We start from the raw sequence: 19,213 nt of genomic DNA, 5'->3' as shown, positions 1-19,213 counted from the left end.
GGTGGTGACTTCAGGGCAATCATGGCAGGTCACTCTGAAGCTCTCTGAGTTGCAACCTTAAAAACAGGCAGAGAGGCTGATGGCTTGATTTCTCCTGCCACCTTGGAAAAAAAAAAAAAGTAAAAGCACCATGGATTTTAAGCTGTGTAGAGCTGACTTCTACAACTTGGTGAGGCTAAAATGGGGGCAATGCAGGTATCCTAAGGTTTTAGCTACAAAATCAAATTAATGAAGGTGTAGGAGTTCCCTGATGGCCTGGTGGTTAGGATTCTGGGCTTTCACTGCAGAGGTCTGGGTTCAGTCTCTGGTCAGGAAGCTGGGATTCCACAACCCAAGCACATGGCCAAATGAAAAAATGAATAAAGAGGTTCATTCAGAGAAAATGAGTTGTGATAAATCATGTTTAATGGGATTACTCATTCATTTCTGTACCCTTAAGGACTTTATTTCATTAAGTAATTGAACTCCACTGGATGGGGGTGGGGGACCATCTGAGTTTATTTCATGCCAGTAAACAAGATCATAGGTAGCTCTACTCCCAGTAACTTGTGCCTACAGCTGTGTTGTATAGTTATTTATTGCTGGTACAGCTTTGAACTTCATAGCATATCAATGTTGCTGTGTTTTGTTTTGGTCACACCATGTGGCTTCGTAGGATATTGGTTCCCCAACCAGGGATCGAACACAGGACCCTGGCAGTGAGAGGGCTGAGTCCTAACCACTGGACTGCCAGGCAACTCCTGTTCTTAGGTTTTTTGGTTAATTGTTTGTGTTTTTTTTTAATTTTTGCCGTATTTATAGGAGAACTCTTCTGTGTATAAGTATGATGTGAATCATATTATAATTCAAAATGTTGTATTGTACATATTATCTCAAAATTGAATAGTTTGAAAGAACTTACATTCGTTATCTCTTGGTCTAGAATCCAGCTGGGTAGTTTAGCCTCAGGGTCTCTCCTGAGGTTGTAGTCAAGCTTTTCTCTGGTTTGGCAACCTCTGAAGACTTGGCTTGTTGACTTTAAGCTCTCTCACTTGGCTGTACTCATGAGGCCTCAGTTCCTCCCTCTGTGGGCCTCTCCAAGGGGCTGCTCATGTAGAGGCTGCTGTCTTTTCCCAGACTGAGTGATTCAGGAAAGAACTTGCACCCAAGATAGAGTGCAGAGTCTTTTTTCAGATGTTACACATCTTCACTCTGTATTTGCTTAGTCTCACAGGTCAACCCTGTGATAGATTGAGAGAGAACTACACAGGGGTGGGAATATCAGGAGATGTGATTTAGTTGGGGTTGTCTTGAAGGCTGGCTACCATGCCCATTAATCCACCATGCCAACCTTTCTTCATATGATCTCGGTTCTGTTACTGTGAGCGATTTGCTTATATAGACTTCTTGTGTGCTAGTTCTACTCAATTCTTTTTTATTCAGTGATATTCTAGCAAGTCTCTTCTTTGTCCTGGATTAAATTCTCTGTTTCTCTGGATGGTTCCCATCAGCAAACAGACTGACTTAAAGTCACCTCTCATTAAAAATCCATCTTTGGTGACGCATCCTGCTTCTGCTTCTTTTATTTCATATTTGCTTATAGACTTCTACAGAGTTGTTTGTAGAATTTATTATCTCTAATTCTCTCACTTTCCTTTAAATCCACTCTTGTCAAGGTCACCAGTGAATTCCAAATGTTTAACTAAGTGGTCAACTTTTAGTTGTTATTGTATTTAATTTATTGGCAGCCTTTATCAGAGGAGTTCATTTCCTCCTCCCCTCAAAAAATATATCATTTGGATTACAGAATGCTTCTTTTTTCTGCTTCTCTTCCACCTACAGTTCTCCTGCATAAAATGTGTCATCTTTGTGTCTGGCTTTATTCAGAGATTACATTTTCAATTTAAATATTTATATTTTTTAGCTATGTGGCATGTGGAATCTTAGTTCCCAGCCCAGGGATGGAACCTGTGCCGAGTCTTAAACACTGGATCTCTAGGGAAGTCCCCAAGTTTGTGCATTTTCAAGATTCATCAATTTCATGGGTGTATAGCAGTGTGTTTTTTATGGCTGAATATGGTATATGGCTTATGTATAGTCCATTGTTAGCATATACCACAGTTTATTTATCCATTCATCAATTAATGGATAGTATATGGATGGTGTACTCTTTGTGGCTATTGTGAGTAATGTTGCTGTGAACACTGTTTTTGCATAGACTTAACATTTTCAGTTTTTATTGATATATACAAAAGAGTGAAATTGCTGGATCGTATGGCTACTCTATATTTAATTTTTGAGGTACTGACAAACCACTTTAAGTGGTTGTACCATTTTACAGCAATTATATCAACAATATATGAAGATGCCTTTTCTCCACATCCTCTGCAGCACTTGTTATTATTCCTCTTTTTCATTATAGCCAACCGAATGCATGTGAAGTAGTATCTCACTGAGACTGATTTACATTTTCCTAGACTCTTGAGAGTCCCTTGGACTGCAAAGAGATCCAACCAGTCCATTCTGAAGGAGATCAACCCTGGGGTTTCTTTGGAAGGAATGATGCTAAAGCTGAAACTCCAGTACTTTGGCCATCTCATGCAAAGAGTTGACTCACTGGAAAAGACTTTGATCCTGGGAGGTACTGGGGGCAGGAGGAGAAGGGGAAGACAGAGGATGAGATGGCTGGATGGCATCACTGACTCGATGAATGGGAGTCTGAGTGAACTCCGGGAGTTGGTGATGGACAGGGAGGCCTGGCATGCTGTGATTCATGGTGTCGCAGAGTCGGACATGACTGAACTGAACTGAACCATGTTAAGCAGTATTTTTTGTGATTGATGGCCATCTGTATATCATCTTTGGTGATAAGTCTATTCAAATTATTTTCCTGATTGTTAAATGTTTTGTTTTGTTTTTTAAAAAAATGTGTAAGTTAAATTTCACCATTTTAACCATTTTTACATGCTAAGTATTTCACACACTTTCATCAGCCTTTTTGGAGAAGAAAATGGCAACCCACTCGAGTATTCTTGCCTGGAGAATCCCATGGACAAAGGAGCCTGGTGGGCTACAGTCCATGGGGATGCAAAGAGTTGGACACAGCTGAGCAACTAACACACACACACACACACACACACACACACACACACACACAGTCACAGTGTTGTTTTGTTGTTGTCTTTATTGTTTTAGCTGTGCTATTCACCTTGCATGATAGTTCCCTGGTTGGGGATTATACCCTGATAGGAAAGTGTGGAGTCCTAACCTCTGAACTACCAGGGAAATGCTTATCACATTGTTATGAAACAGATCTCTACACCTTTTCATCTTGCAAAATTGAAACTCTGTATGCATCACCTGTCCAAGTAAACAACAACTCCTGTTTTCTACCTTGTTTCCCTAGACCCTGAAATCCATTGTCCTTCTTTGTTTCCTTTCTATTGCTTGACTATATTACATATTTCATATAAGTGGAAACATACACTATTTATCTTTTTTTATGACTGGCTTATTTCATTTAGCTTGATGTCTTAAAGGATGATGCATGCTATAGCATGTGGCAGAATTTCATTATATATGGCTAAATAATGTTTAATTGTGTGTATATATCACATTTGATGGACATTTAGATGCTTCCACCTCTTAGTTGTTGTGATTAGTGTCGCTGCTGTGAGCATGGCTGTGCAAATATCTCAAGACCCCGTGTTAACTTCTTATGAATTTATATCCAGAAGTGGAATTGCTGAATCATGTGGTAATTCTATTTTTTTTTAATTCGAGGAGTTTTATACTGTTTTCTGTAGCAGTTGCATTATTTTAAAATCTGTCCATAACACACAAGGATCCAGTTTCTGTATGTGTTTGCCAGTGGTTGTCCTTTCCTTTCCTTCCCTTTCCCTTTCCTTTCCTTGATATGTTTACATACAAACATGCACACACATTTTTTTTCATACTCTTTTCCACTATTGCTTATCACAAGATATGAATATAATTCCTTGTGCTATACAGTAGGATCTTGTTTATCCATTCTGTATATTAGTATTATAGTTTGCATCTGCTAATCACCAGCTCCCAATCTAATCCTTCCCCTCTTGGTAATCACATAGTCTGCTCTCTATGTCTGTGAGTCTATTTCTGTTTCATAGATAAGTTCATTTGTGTCATATTTTAGAGTCCACATGTAAGTGATACCATATGATACTTGTCTTTCTCTTTTTGACTTCCTAAGTATTCTTTTTAATGCTAGTGTAGATTCACCTGTTTACTTAACTTCATTTTCAGAACATTTGTTGCTACTATATAGAAATGTGATTGATTTCTTATTTATCTTCTTTCTGCAAGCCTTTTGTTAGTTGTAATACTTGTGGTTTCTTCAGGATTTTCTATGTACAAAAGTGTGTTATCTCCAATATACTTTGATTTTTTCCTTTCCATTCTGAATGTTTTTTTTTTTTTTCTCTTTTTTTAAACAGCGACAACAACATCAACTCCTTTTTCTTACCTGATTACCCTGGTTATAGAACTGCCAGTATAATGCTGAGCCAAAGTGCAAAATAAACATCCTTGTGTTGTTCCTGATGTTAGAGGGAAAGCTTTCAGTTTTTCATTGTTAAGTATATGTTACCTATGGGTCTTTTACAGCTACCCTTTGATTCAGAAAGTTCTCTTCTGTTCTTAGTTATTTTTTTTAACCCCTATTATGAAAATGTGATAGATTCAGGAAATGCTTTTTCTGCAGGCAGATGTGATTTTTTGCCCTTTATTCTATTAAAATGTCATAATGTTGATTGACTTTCATATAATGAACCAACTTTGCATACCTCCATAAATCCCACCTGATCATGGTATATAATATTTTTTTAATGTTGTTAGTTTTCGTTTGTCAGTATTTTGTTGAAGACTCTTGCCTCTGTATTCTTAAGTCATATAGGATGTGTGTGTGTGTGATGTCTCTGTCTTATACTGGTATTACAGAAATACTGGCATCACTTTGCCTGCTATGTGGGGAAGAGACATGTGGAGTGAAGTATGAAGCATTGTTGGATTTAAGTTTAGTAAGGATTAGAGGGAGGAATTTAGGGCATATCAGTGTGGAATTGGGGTGAGATTATCCAAATAGTTCATTCTCAGTATGCTTGGCCTGTGTTAAGTGCTTGACATTGAATCATGCTGTTTGTTAACTATGTATAGATACTTTATATTTTGAATTTGCTACCTATTTTTCTTTATTAATGTTTATGAAATTAGCATGTGTAAATCAGTTGTAATGTGCATTTAAGATGTTTTCTTTCAATTTTACTACAAAACAAGATGCATTTTATTTTCTTTTTATTTTAATTTTTACTTTATTTTACTTTACAATACTGTATTGGTTTTGCCATACATTGACATGAATCCACCACGGGTGTACATGCGTTCCCAAACATGAAGCCCCCCTCCCACCTCCCTCCCCTTAACATCTCTCTGGGTCATCACCATACAGCAGCCCCAAGTAGGCTGTATCCTGCATTGGACATAGACTGGCGATTCGATTCTTACATGATAGTATACATGTTTCAATGCCATTCTCCCAAATCATCCCACCCTCTCCCTCTTCCTCTGAGTCCAAAAGTCCGCTCTACACATCTGTGTCTTTTTTGCTGTCTTGCATACAGGGTCGTCATTGCTATCTTTCTAAATTCCATATATATGTGTTAGTATACTGTATTGGTGTTTTTCTTTCTGGCTTACTTCACTCTGTATAATCGGCTCCAGTTTCATCCATCTCATCAAAACTGATTCAAATGTATTCTTTTTAATGGCGGAGTAATACTCTATTGGGTATATATACCACAGCTTTCTTATCCATTCATCTGCTGATGGACATCTAGGTTGTTTCCATGTCCTGGCTATTATAAACAGTGCTGCGATGAACATTGGGGTACATGTGTCTCTTTCAATTCTGGTTTCCTCGGTGTGTATGCCGGGCAGTGGGATTGCTGGGTCATAAGGCAGTTCTATTTGCAATTTTTAAGGAATCTCCACACTGTTCTCCATAGTGGCTGTACTAGTTTGCATTCCCACCAACAGTATAGGAGGGTTCCCTTTTCTCCACACCCTCTCCAGCATTTATTGCTTGCAGATTTTTGGATTGCAGCCATTCTGACTGGTGTGAAGTGGTACCTCATTGTGGTTTTGATTTGCATTTCTCTAATAATGAATGATGTTGAGCATCTTTTCATGTGTTTGTTAGCCATCTGTATGTCTTCTTTGGAGAAATGTCTATTTAGTTCTTTGGCCCATTTTTGATTGGGTCGTTTATTTTTCTGGAATTGAGAGGCATAAGTTGCTTGTATATTTTTGAGATTAGTTGTTTGTCAGTTGCTTCATTTGCTATTATTTTCTCCCATTCAGAAGGCTGTGTTTTCACCTTGCTTGTATTTTCCTTTGTTGTGCAGAAGCTTTTAATTTTAATTAGGTCCCATTTGTTTTTGCTTTTATTTCCATTATTCTGGGAGGTGGATCATAGAGGATCCTTCTGTGATTTATGTTGGAGAGTGTTTTGCCGTGTACTCCTCTAGGAGTTTTATTGTTTCTGGTCTGACATTTAGGTATTAAATCCATTTTGAGTTTATTTTTGTGTGTGGTGTTAGAAAGTGACCTAGTTTCATTCTTTTACAAGTGGTTGACCAGTTTTCCCAGCACCACTTGTTAAAGAGATTGTCTGTACTCCATTGTATATTCTTGCCTCCTTTGTTAAAGATAAGGTGTCCATACATGTGTGGATTTATTTCTGGGCTTTCTATTTTGTTCCATTGGTCTATATATCTGTCTTTGTGCCAGTACCATACTGTCTTGATGACTGTGGCTTTGTAGTAGAGCCTGAAGTCAGGCAAGTTGATTCCTCCAGTTCCATTCTTCTTTCTCAGTATTGCTTTGGCTATTATAGGTTTTTTGTATTTCCATACAAATCTTGAAATTATTTGTTCTAGTTCTGTGAAAAATATCACTGGTAGCTTAATAGGGATTGCATTGAATGTGTAAATTGCTTTGGGTAGTATACTCATGTTCACTATATTGATTCTTCCAATCCATGAACATGGTATATTTCTCCATCTATTAGTGTCCTCTTTGATTTCTTTCATCAGTGTTTTATAGTTTTCTATATATAGGTCTTTAGTTTCTTTAGGTCAATATATTCCTAAGTATTTTATTCTTTTCGTTGCAATGTGAATGGAATTGTTTCCTTAATTTCTTTTTCTACTTTCTCATTATTAGTGTATATGAATGCAAGGGATTTCTGTGTGTTGATTTTATATCCTGCAACTTTACTATATTCATAGATTAGCTCTAGTAGTTTTCTGGTGGAATCTTTAGGGTCTTCTATGTAGAGGATCATGTCATCTGCAAACAGTGAGAGTTTTACTTCTTCTTTTCCAATTTGGATTCCGTTTATTTCTTTTTCTGCTCTGATTGCTGTGGCCAAAACTTCCAGAACTATGTTGAATAGTAGCGGTGAAAGTGAGCACCCTTGTCTTGTTCCTGACTTTAGGGGAAATGCCTTCAATTTTTCACCATTGAGGATAAGGTTTGCTGTGGGTTTGTCATATATAGCTTCTATTATGTTGAGGTATGTTCCTTCTATTCCTGCTTTCTGGAGAGTTTTTATCATAAATGGATGTTGAATTTTGTCAAAGGCCTTCTCTGCATCTATTGAGATAATCATTTGGCTTTTATTTTTCAATTTGTTAATGTGGTGAATTACATTGATTGATTTGCAGATATTGACGAATCTGTGCATCCCTGGGATAAAGACCACTTGGTCATGGTGTATGATCTTTTTAATGTGTTGTTGGATTCTGACTGCTAAAATTTTGTTGAGTATTTTGCATCTATGTTCATCAGTGATATTGGCCTGTAGTTTTCTTTTTTTGTAGTATCTTTGTCAGGTTTTGGCCTCATAGAATGAGTTTGGAAGTTTACCTTCCTCTGCAATTTTCTGGAAGAGTTTGAGTAGGATAGGTGTTAGCTCTTCTCAAAATTTTTTGTAGAATTCAGCTGTGAAGCCGTCTGGACCTGGGCTTTTGTTTGCTGAAAGATTTCTGGTTACAGTTTCAATTTCCGTGCTTGTGATGGGTCTGTTAAGATTTTCTATTTCTTCCTGGTTCAGTTTTAGAAAATTGTACTTTTGTAAGAATTTGTCCATTTTTTCCACGTTGTCCATTTTATTGGCATATAATTGCTGATAGTAGTCTTATGATCCTTTGTATTTCTGTGTTGTCTGTTGTGATCTCTCCATTTTCATTTCTAATTTTATTGATTTGATTTTTCTCTCTTTGCTTCTTGATGAATCTGGCTAATGGTTTGTGAATTTTATTTATCCTTTCAAAGAACCAGCTTTTGGCTTTGTTGAATTTTGCTATGGTCTCTTTTGTTTCTTTTGCATTTATTTCTGCCCTAATTTTTAAGATTTCTTTCCTTCTACTTACTCTGGGGTTCTCAAATTCTTCCTTTTCTAGTTGCTCTAGGTGTAGAGTTAGGTTATTTATTTGACTTTTTTCTTGTTTCTTGAGGTATGCCTGTATTGCTATGAACTTTCCTCTTGGCACTGCTTTTATAGTGTCCCACAGGTTTTGGATTGTTGTGTTTTCATTTTCATTATTTTCTATGCATATTTTGATTTCTTTTTTGATTTCTTCTGTGATTTGTAGTTTATTCAGAAGTGTGTTGTTCAACCTCCTGTAATGAGGAATTATGTTGGAATTTTTAATAGTTTTTCCTCCTGTAATTGAGATCTAATCTTAATGCATTATGGTCAGAAAAGATGCTTGGAATGATTTCAATTTTTTTGAATTTATCATGTTTAGATTTATGGGCCAGGATATGATCTATCCTGGAGAAGGTTCCATGAGCACTTGAGAAAAAGGTGAAATTCATTGTTTTGAGGTGAAATGTCCTATAGATATCAATTAGGTCTAACTGGTCTAATGTATCATTTAAAGTTTGCGTTTCTTTGTTAATTTTCTGTTTAGTTGATCTGTCCATAGGTGTGAGTGGGGTATTAAAGTCTCCCACTATTATTGTGTTATTGTTAATTTCCCCTTTCATACTTGTTAGCATTTGTCTTACATATTGTAGTGCTCCTATATTGGGTGCATGTATATTTATAATTGTTATATCTTCTTCTTGGATTGATCCTTTGATCATTATGTAGTGGCCTTCTTTGTCTCTTTTCACAGCCTTTGTTTTAAAGTCTATTTTATCGGATATGAGTATTGCCACTCCTGGTTTCTTTCGGTCTCTATTTGCGTGGTATATCTTTTTCCAGCCCTTCACTTTCAGACTGTATGCGTCCCTTGTTTTGAGGTGGGTCTCTTGTAAGCAGCAAATAGAGGGGCTTTTTTTTTTTTTTTTTTGTATCCACTCATCCAGTCTTTGCCTTTTGGTTGGGGCATTCAACCCATTTACGTTTAAGGTAATTATTGATAAGTATGATCCCGTTACCATTTACTTTATTGTTTTGGGTTCGGGTTTTATACACCCTTTTTGTGTTTCCTGTCTAGAGAATATCCTTTAGAATGTGTTGGAGAGCTGGTTTGGTGGTGCTGAATTCTCTCAGCTTTTGCTTGTCTGTAAAGCTTTTGATTTTTCCTTCGTATTTGAATGAAAATCTTGCTGGGTACAGTAATCTGGGCTGTAGGTTATTTTCCTTCATCACTTTAAGTATGTCTTGCCATTCCCTCCTGGCCTGAAGAGTTTCTATTGAAAGATCAGCTGTTATCCTTATGGAAATCCCCTTGAGTGTTATTTATTGTTTTTCCCTTGCTGCTTTTAATATTTGTTCTTTGTGTTTGATATTTGTTAATTTGATTAATATGTGCCTTGGGTTTATCCTATTTGGAACTTTCTGTGTTTCTTGGACTTGGGTGATTGTTTCCTTCCCCATTTTAGGGAAGTTTTCAACTATTTTCTCAAGGATTTTCTCATGGTCTTTCTTTTTGTCTTCTTCTTCTGGGAATCATAATTCGAATGTTGGAGCATTTCATATTGTCCTGGAGGTCTCTGAGATTGTCCTCATTTCTTTTAATTCATTCTTCTTTTTTCCTCTCTGAGTCATTTATTTCTACCATTCTATCTTCTATTTCACTAATCCTATCTTCTGCCTCCGTTATTCTACTATTTGTTGACTCCAAAGTGTTTCTGATCTCATTTATTGTGTTATTCATTATATATTGACTCTTTTTTTGTATCTTCTAGGTCCTTGTTAAACCTTTCTTGCATCTTCTCAATCCTTGTCTCTAGGCTATTTATCTTTGATTCCATTTTGATTTCAAGATTTTGGATCATTTTCACTATCAACATTTGGAATTCTTTCTCAGGTAGATTCCCTGTCTCTTCCTCTTTTGTTTGGTTTGGTGGGCATTTCTCCTATTCCTTTACCTGCTGAATATTCCTCTGTCTCTTCATCTTGGTTATATTGCTGCGTTTGGGGTGGCCTTTTAATATTCTGGTAATTTGTGGAGTTCTCTTTATTATGGAGCTTCCTCACTGTGGGTGAGGTTGTATCAGTGGCTTGTCAAGGTTTCTTGGTTAGGGAGGCTTGTGTTGGAGTTCTGGTGGGTGGAGCTGGATTTCTTCTCTCTGGAGTGCAATGTAGTGACCAGTAATGGGTTATGAGACGTCAAAGGTTTTGGAGTAACTTTGAGCTGCCTGTATATTGAAGCTCAGGGGTGTGTTCCTGTGTTGCTGGAGAATTTGCATGGTGTGTCTTGTTCTGGAACTTGTTGACCCTTGGGTGGAGCTTGGTTTCAGAGTAGGTATGGAGGCATTTGATGAGCTCCTATTGCTTAATGTTCCCTGAATTCAGGAGTTCTCTGATGTTTTCAGGCTTTGGACTTAAGCCTCCTGCTTCTGGTTTTCAGTTTTATTTTTACAGTAGCCTCTAGACTTCTCCATCTATACAGCACCGATGATAAAACATCTAGGTTAAAGATGAAAAGTTTCTCCACATTGAGGGACACCCATAGGGCTTCACTGTTTTTGAAGACAATGGTCTGCTTTTCTGGTTGCCTGATGTTCTCTGCCAGCCTTCAGAATTTGTTTTGTGGAGTTTGCTCAGCGTTGAAATGTTCTTTTGAGGAATTTGTGAGGGAGAAAGTGGCTTTCCCGTCCTATTCCTCCACCATCCTAGGACCGCCCCCCAACAAGATGCATTTTAAAAAGAGCCATTAGCCTTAAGTCTAAGAAATAAACATGTTTGTCTTTAAGATACCGAAACACATTTAAAAGTTAAAAAATTTCCTCAAAACATGCAGCTGGTGAGTGGTAACTAAGAATTCCAGTTAACTCTTCTTTGACTCTAAAGTCCTTGTTTCTAAACACTGTACAATAGTACTTTTGTAAACATACTCCTCCTTTACATGTGATTTCACCTAATGATCAGTGATTTTTTTTCTTCGTTTTTTAAATAGAAGAGATTAAATCAACATGGGACAAAGCTATAATTCTAGAGACATGTAGACTTGTAGTCATAGGTTTTTCACCTGTCATTTAGTTTCTTTGAAGCTCAGTGTCTTTATCTGTAAGATAAGGGTGTTTATAACTACCCTAGAGTTGTGGAGATAATCAAATAGTGCATTTTTCTATACTTAACTAATATGTAGATGTTTATACATAGGTGGCTGTTTGTATAAAGGAAGCACTGGGACTTGTGGCCGCACCCTCTAAGAATACGAAAGTATTTAAAATATGGAACCACCATATATGTTGTGTGAAGAACACGAGCCAGAACCACAGAAAAGTGTGAGAAACGAAACAAGTAGATGTTGAAGATGCTGAACTGATCTTGGTTGGAGTGGAACATGTAAATGAAGATGTTGATGTGATCTTTGTTGGGATGACCTCAAATTCAGAACCAGTTGTTTCAAACATATTGAACAGAGTTACCCCAGGTTCATGTTCAAGGAGAAAAAGGTATGGTCACTTCAGGAAAGATCAGAAGCAAAGGCTGTCTTGCCAGTTTCTGACTCCGAAGAGAAAGATCAGCAGCTAGTCCTATTATTATTGAGCCTTTGTCTAAAGCTGATTGTAAAAACATTTCACCACAAATAGTGCCTAATAGGTTTTCAGAGTTATGTTCTCCTTTTGATTACCTTCACAAGTTCATGGCAGCATCCAGTAGAAAGAGCAGTTTCTGCAGGAGATATGAATAAAAGTCCTCATGTATCAAAGTGACTTTCCACTTGTGAAACAAATAGCAGAAATCCCAGAAGGCCTAAGCTCAGTGATGGCATTATAGGGGAACATTCTTTAGGTTTTTCCCCTTCAGGTATTTTTCATACAGTGACTACTCAGCAAAGCACACCAGACCGTGTGCATACCTCACTAAGCCACGCTCAGAATAGAGAACCTTGTCCGACACCTTTTCCAAAGGACAGTGTTCGTTGCAAGCCTGTAAGACCTTTAGGGGAAAATGGACTGACAAAAACTGATTTTCCAAGTTTAGCAAGTCCAGACAAGATTGTTGATCCCACAGAAGGAAATCTGATTGTGTTACTTCATGACTTCTACTATGGAGAGCATATAGGAGTTGGGCAGCCAGAACCGAAGACCCACACAGTGTTTAAAGCCTCAGCTGCTTGAAAGTTCTAAAAAATGTCAAGTTTATGAATCACATGAAGCACCATTTGGAACTTGAGAGGCAGAGAGGTGACAGCTGGAAAAACCACACCACCTGCCAGCACTGCCTCCGCCAGTTTCCTACTCCCTTCCAGCTGCAGTGTCACATTGAAAGTGTCCACACTCCCCAGGGGCCCTCCGCAGTCTGTCAAATCTGTGAGTTGTCCTTTGAGACAGATCAGGTTCTCTTAGAACACATGAAAGACAATCACAAGCCTGGTGAAATGCCCTATGTATGCCAGGTTTGCAGTTACAGATCATCATTTTTTGCAGATGTGGATGCACATTTCCGAGCATGCCATGGTAACACTAAGACTTTACTTTGCCCGTTTTGTCTCAAAATTTTTAAAACTGATATTAGCCCTGGGTGTTCATTGGAAGGACTGATGCTAAAGCTGAAACTCCAGTACTTTGGCCACCTCATATGAAGAGTTGACTCATTGGAAAAGACTTTGATGGTGGGAGAAGGGGACGACAGAGGATGAGATGGCTGGATGGTATCACTGACTCGATGGACATGAGTTTGGGTGTACTCTGGGGGTTGGTGATGGACAGGGAGGCCCGGTGTGCTGTGATTCATGGGGTTGCAAGAAGTCAGACACAACTGAGCAACTGAACTGGACTGAACTGATGATTTGGTAGATTTTCTTAAAATATTTGTTCTATAAACACTTTCAGGTTTTCTAATCTTGGGTTTTGTAATTAGGGACCTCTAAAATGCCAACAGTGACTCTAAGTTGACATCTAAACCTCAATCAAAAGCTTACTCAGAGCCTTTTATGAATTACACAGTTTGGGGTTTTTCTCTCTAAATTACTGTAATTTTGACTTTGTATCCCTGATCTGTTCATTTTTGGACAATTGTCCTTGACAGTTAAAATTTAGTGAGATACTCAGAAAATAAAACCAATGTTTTGTATACATTACCTTAAAATACAATTGTTCCCTTTCTGACACTTTGAAAAGTGAAAGTGAAAGTTGTTCAGTAGTGTCCAACTCTGTGTGACCTTAGAGACTATACAGATCAGAATACTGAGGTGGGTAGCGTATCCCTTCTCCAGGGAATCTTCCTGACCCAAGAATCAAACCGGGGTCTCCTGCACTGCAAGTGGATTCTTTACCAGCTGAACTAGTTGTTTTCTATGTCCTCTACCATATTTATGTCATTAAATGTGAGAGCAAAATCACATCTGGCATATAGAATTTTTCACTTTGCTAAGTCATAGCACCATTTTTTCCCCGAATACAGTACAATTGAGTACATATTTCTAGTTCACAGTGCTTTCCAATATCTTATTGTGAGTATCTCATTGTGATTCTTTGTCTGTCATAAAAAAAAATTACTTGGGTGTGGTGGTAGAATGTGGTCCCAAATGTATTTCTTTTCCTCCTTTTTAAAAAAGAAAAGTTTTATTTAAAAAAAATGAATAAATAAAACCGCAACACCATACATGTGTCGTTATAGAGGGCACTGGGAAAAGAGTTTTCACCAGTGTTCCAAATGTCAGCTACAGTTTTTAAATTTCAGAGAGAAAATGGAGCACAAGACCCAGGGTCATCAAATGTTTAAGAAGCCTAAGCAGCTAGAGGGATTGTCTCCTGAAACAAAAGTTGTTATTCAGGTATCACTGGAACCTCATCAACCAGGATTGGTAGAAGTAACATCCATTACTGTGAATGCATCTGATTCTGAACCATCAACCCCCAAATCTAAAAGTAGGAGTTCAAAATATAAAAAAATAAACCCCGTTAATTCTACTTTCAGTAAGTCTGAAGCAAGTATTTCAGTCAAAGTTAAAAACCCCATTAAAAACAAAAAAGTGAAATTATAGCATTATTCAATAGTATCAAATATAGAGAAATCAATGGGTAATTATTATTATTTTTTTAATTCATGAAGGTTCATCTGTGTGTAGGGGACTGGTAGATACAAGCTACTACATTTAGAATAAACAACAAGGTCCTACTGCAGAATGCACAGAGCTATACTCAGTATCCTGTGACAAACTGTAAAAGGCTATAAAAAAACAAAAATGACTTTGTGTGTATCACTGAGTCAGTTTGCTGTACAGCAGAGGTGGGCACCACACTTTAAAGCAAATAGACTTCAATTAAAAAAAAAAAAAGACAAAAATATGTGGTTTAGAATCCTGTTTCCTTAAAGAAAAAAAAGGAAAATGGGAGAGATGTGAGGGAGGGATCGGAATACCAACACCTTACATGACCTGGAAAAGTACTCCAGAAAGCCTCGGCATCCTGTCCTGTCCAGGGAAGGAAGGACTCATGCAAAGAAACAGGATTAGGTAGTACCTGTGAAGGGCCTAAAGGAACCTCACCTCGCTTGAGTAGATCCTGGCACTGCTCCAGGGGGAGTTGCCAACCATAGGAAGAGAGCTCTGAGGAGAGGTGATAAGGGATGAGGGGCAGGGTCCTGGAGAAACCGTTGTCTGTACTTGGCCTGTCAGTACTGGCAGATACGTCTTCATCCAGGTGAGAAGGCAGCAAGTACGCATGCATGTGGAGCTCAAGTATTGCTGTAAAACTGTCAACTAGTGCCATCCACACACATGCATCACTGTCTGTATATGTTTTGTTTGATCTGAAAGTTGAGATGTTATTTAAAAATACATTTCCTGGTGTTCATATAATTGTCTTAACACTTAAAAAGTATGTGTCTGTGTGTGTGTTGAGAGAGAATGAGAGAGGGGGAAACGGGAAAAGTAACAACCCATACTGGTATTTCATGTTATTTGTAAGTTTGAAAGCTCTAGTATTATACATATAATCTGTAGAGTGTTTTAGCAACGTAATTTTCAACTGTTTTCATGTCTTGAAGATCTCAGTATTAATATAGCCAGATAGGAATGGCTTTGTTATGGTATGGTCCCATGTGGTGCTGAACTCTCCAAAGTGCCTTTGTTGTGCTGATCTAAGATAACTGGGCTCCGAAAGCCTGATGTGGAGAAGTTGATAGAGAAGCTGTGATGTGAGTTTGGACCAGACATGGGATTTAGTCAGCGGAGAGCTGTAGTTTCTTGTTCCAGTTGAGGAAGAGGCACACATTCACTCCACTCATGGAGCCATGGCAGAAGGAACACTGCCTCAGAGTCTTTACCTAGCCCAGGGACATCTAAAGGAAGACAACAATTAAAATGCCTATGTTTGGTGAGTGGCCCCTGCAAGCATCAAGCAGGCCCTGTGTATCATTGACTGTAGTTGGAGAAGCAGAGATAGTTAATAGAGTGCTGCCTGGTGCCCGTGGACCTGGTTGTTGAGTGATCAGAAGGGGAATTTGATTCATTATGTCCCCTTTCCCATTTGGCTGGCCTTTAGGAGAAGGCAATGGCACCCCACTCCAGTAATTTTGCTTGGAAAATCCCATGGATGGAAAAGCCTGGTGGGCTGCACTCCATGGGGCCATGAAGAGTCAGACAGGACTAAGCGACTTCACTTTCTTGCATTAGAGAAGGAAATGGCAATCCACTCCAGTGTTCTTGCCTAGAGAATCCCAGGGGCTGGGGAACCTGATGGGCTGCCATCTATGAGATCACATAGAGTTGGACACTACTGAAGCGATTTAGCAGCAGTGGCAGCAGCAGTCAGAATGAAATAGCCATATCTGTCTCAGTCACAGTAGTAAAGCAAGTAAGATACCCAAGGAAAAAAGCCATGACGTCCAGGTTGATATGTGCTGGACCCATAGTTTTAACTGAAAAGGATCAAACCCCGGGAATCTGTTTATGAATTGGGCTAAATTTAATTCTCTTACCCTTAAGCTACAATGGAGTTGTCTGAGGATAGTAAATATAGTGGATAAAAATGGTCCAGGGTGATTAAACCCTTTGTAGAACTTTTTTTTTTTTTTCCAGTTACATGTGTCTTACCCTAGTTGAACATGTGAATATTTCAGTTTTGTATCTTCTCTTGCCTTGGACCCGAATGTATTACAGTTAACAGTGAATTCTTTGTGTGTGTAATTTCCCATTTTATCAAAATAATACTGAGTTTTCATCTTACTTGACACAGTCTGATGTGCAGGAATTGTGTCATTTATTTCAGTAGTTATCAGGTCTTAGAGTTATTATGCTTCCTCTTATCTAACAAACTATCTAATCTGTGATTATACTTGTGGAAACCTTTTTTCTTGCATTCTCCAAGGGCTCTTTCACAGACCTGTGGAGTACCCCTAAGAATTGGTTCCTGAACATCAGCACATTTGGCTGCCTCTGTGGTTTCCTGGAGTTGAGTCTCCTTAGGTATGTATTAATACCATCCCTTCTCCACTTCTGGCACAGATACCTAGTGATCTCTGTGCATCATTCAAGGAAACTGGGATCCTGGCTGTAGACCTATGCCAGGAGAAATCTCTCCATTTCCTCTTCCTTTCTGGTCCTCCTTCTCTCCCCACTCTCATTTTTTCCCATCCTCAATTTATTTAAATTCTCTAAACTTTCACAAAATGCTGGAAAGTGGTAATCACCAAGGTGTTAGCATCCCTCCTAGAACTGAAGAGGCAGGACTACAGATAACTAAGCTGTAGTGAGTCTATTGTCTGCATTTTAGGTAATTTCCTGAGTGTAAATTCTATTGTATTTATTTACTTCTCAATGCTTGATTGATTGATTTACACTTTGAATACTTTACTAGGATTTTCCAGTTAGTTTGCTTGGGCCAAAGCACTTTGCTAAGTGTCAGCTTAAACCACTTTCTTTATGTGTAGAAAGAGTGTGTGTGTGTGTGTGTGTGTGTGTGTGTGTTCTGGTGTCAGGTGAAAACTTCTATGTATAAATAAATGTGAAGACTTTTGTATACGTATCTCCTTTATTCTATTACTGTAGTAAAAATATGAAATGTTTATTTATGTGTTTTTATTGTTGCTTAGTATTATCAACACCATTACTGTTGTTTGCTCTGAAGTATGCTCCTAAGGGGTACACATTTTTATTTATTGCCAACTAAAAAGGTTCCAGTGATATGGTGCCTGACTACCTCCTCTCTTCCATTCTCCACTACACTAGTATTTTCCACACTGGTGCACTGTTTTTGACAACACTGGCATTGCTTTTCCTCAAGCCAATTCCATTTCTTTCCTTCCGATCCAAAGACTTTGCAAATACTGTTATTCTGGAAATACTCTTCCCCTAGGCCTGCATGACTTGCTACCTCCCTTGTTTGAGCTTCACCAATGCTGTTCAGATCACACAATGAAATCTCCAACCCCCTCCCTTTCCTCCTCCTCCTTAAAGGCACTTTAAGTCTCTACCCTCTCTTCCCTGTCCAGCCTAAATTTCCGAGATTTTCACACACATACACACACATGCACAAAACAACTGAAAAGAGATAATAACATCAAGGCTTTGCTTCTTAGAATTAACTTGAGTCACTTTCTGTGCCGGCAAATAAAAGATAGTTAATAGTGAGTTGAGTTCTTTCAGGAGCTTCCTCTGTTTTTTATATTGATACCTCTATATTTTTTAAGGCAATGTCACTTTGTTTTGTTTACAAATATATTTTATATCTGTTAAGATAAGTATTTTGTTATTGCCTTTTGTGAATTTCCTTGTCTATTTTGCTTGTTCTTTCAGATATAATTTATTTTATTAATGTTGCCAAAAATTGTAAGTAAAATCAGTATTTACAGAAATAAAATGTTTTTTTTTAAGTCATTTCTGCTGTCTGTCTTTTTACAAATAACATGGAATATTTTTTAATTTTTAAAAATAATCTTATTGTGTTGGCCAGGAATTCTAAACAAGGATGTGTAAATGAGTTTTCTTTTTCTTAGTACCAAGAAAGGCAATGAGTATATGGCTTAATAAATTTCTATTTCTACTTTTAGAATTTAAAGAGAATTGTTTTATTGGATAATTTACATCTTTGAGACATTTACGTTTCTTTCTCCCTTCCTTTTTCCCCCTGTCTCTCTTCCTCTTTCTTTCCTTCCTTCATCCCTTTCTTACCCCAGGTTTTTGCTTGACTGAGCCTTTTCTGAAACAAAAGTAATTCCACTCAGGGTTGAATATTATCCTCTCAGAATCTCATTCCATTTTTCATTTCTACTATTGGAATTAACTTCCTCTTCCCCCTTATTAGATTTTACACAGTTGTATCAATGTTTCTGATTTATTTTTCCAAGAACCAGCTCTTGTTTTATTATCTCAACACGTTTTTTTTTTCTATTTTTGTTTCAATTAATATCTACTTTTTACTTTCTTTTTTTAAAATATAAATTTATATTTTTAATTAGAGGTTAATTACTTTACAATGTTGTATTGGTTTTGCCATACATCAACACGAATCTGTCACAGGTATACACGTGTTCCCCATCCTGAAACCCCTCCCTCCTCAGTCCTTGTGCCATCCCTCTTGGTCATCTCAGTGCACCAGCCCCAAGCTTTCAGTATCATGCATTGAACCTGGACTGGCGATTCGTTTCATGTATGATAGTATACATGATTCAATGCCATTCTCCCAAATCATCCCACCCTCTCCCTCTCCCACAGAGTCCAAAAGACTGTTCTGTACATATGTATTTATTTTGCTGTCTTGCATACAGGTTTATTGTTACCATTGC

At 37.8% G+C, this 19,213-nt stretch overlaps 1 protein-coding gene across 1 annotated transcript; it reads left to right on the top strand.

Moving 5' to 3' along the window:
- The first annotated feature begins 11,270 nt into the window (after positions 1–11,270).
- LOC108634570 (zinc finger protein 280B-like) lies at positions 11,271–16,456 on the top strand. Its single transcript, XM_018044559.1, is given in 6 exon segments — positions 11,271–11,279; positions 12,394–12,586; positions 12,589–13,008; positions 13,411–13,437; positions 14,107–14,355; positions 16,416–16,456. Coding segments are annotated over 6 exon segments (939 nt in total).
- Positions 16,457–19,213: the final 2,757 nt, after the last annotated feature.

Source organism: Capra hircus, unplaced genomic scaffold (assembly GCF_001704415.2).
Source record: "Capra hircus breed San Clemente unplaced genomic scaffold, ASM170441v1, whole genome shotgun sequence".
In the NCBI taxonomy this organism is placed as follows: domain Eukaryota; kingdom Metazoa; phylum Chordata; class Mammalia; order Artiodactyla; family Bovidae; genus Capra; species Capra hircus.
Note: the sequence above shows the minus strand (reverse complement) of the source record. Positions and strands in the feature narration are given on the sequence as shown.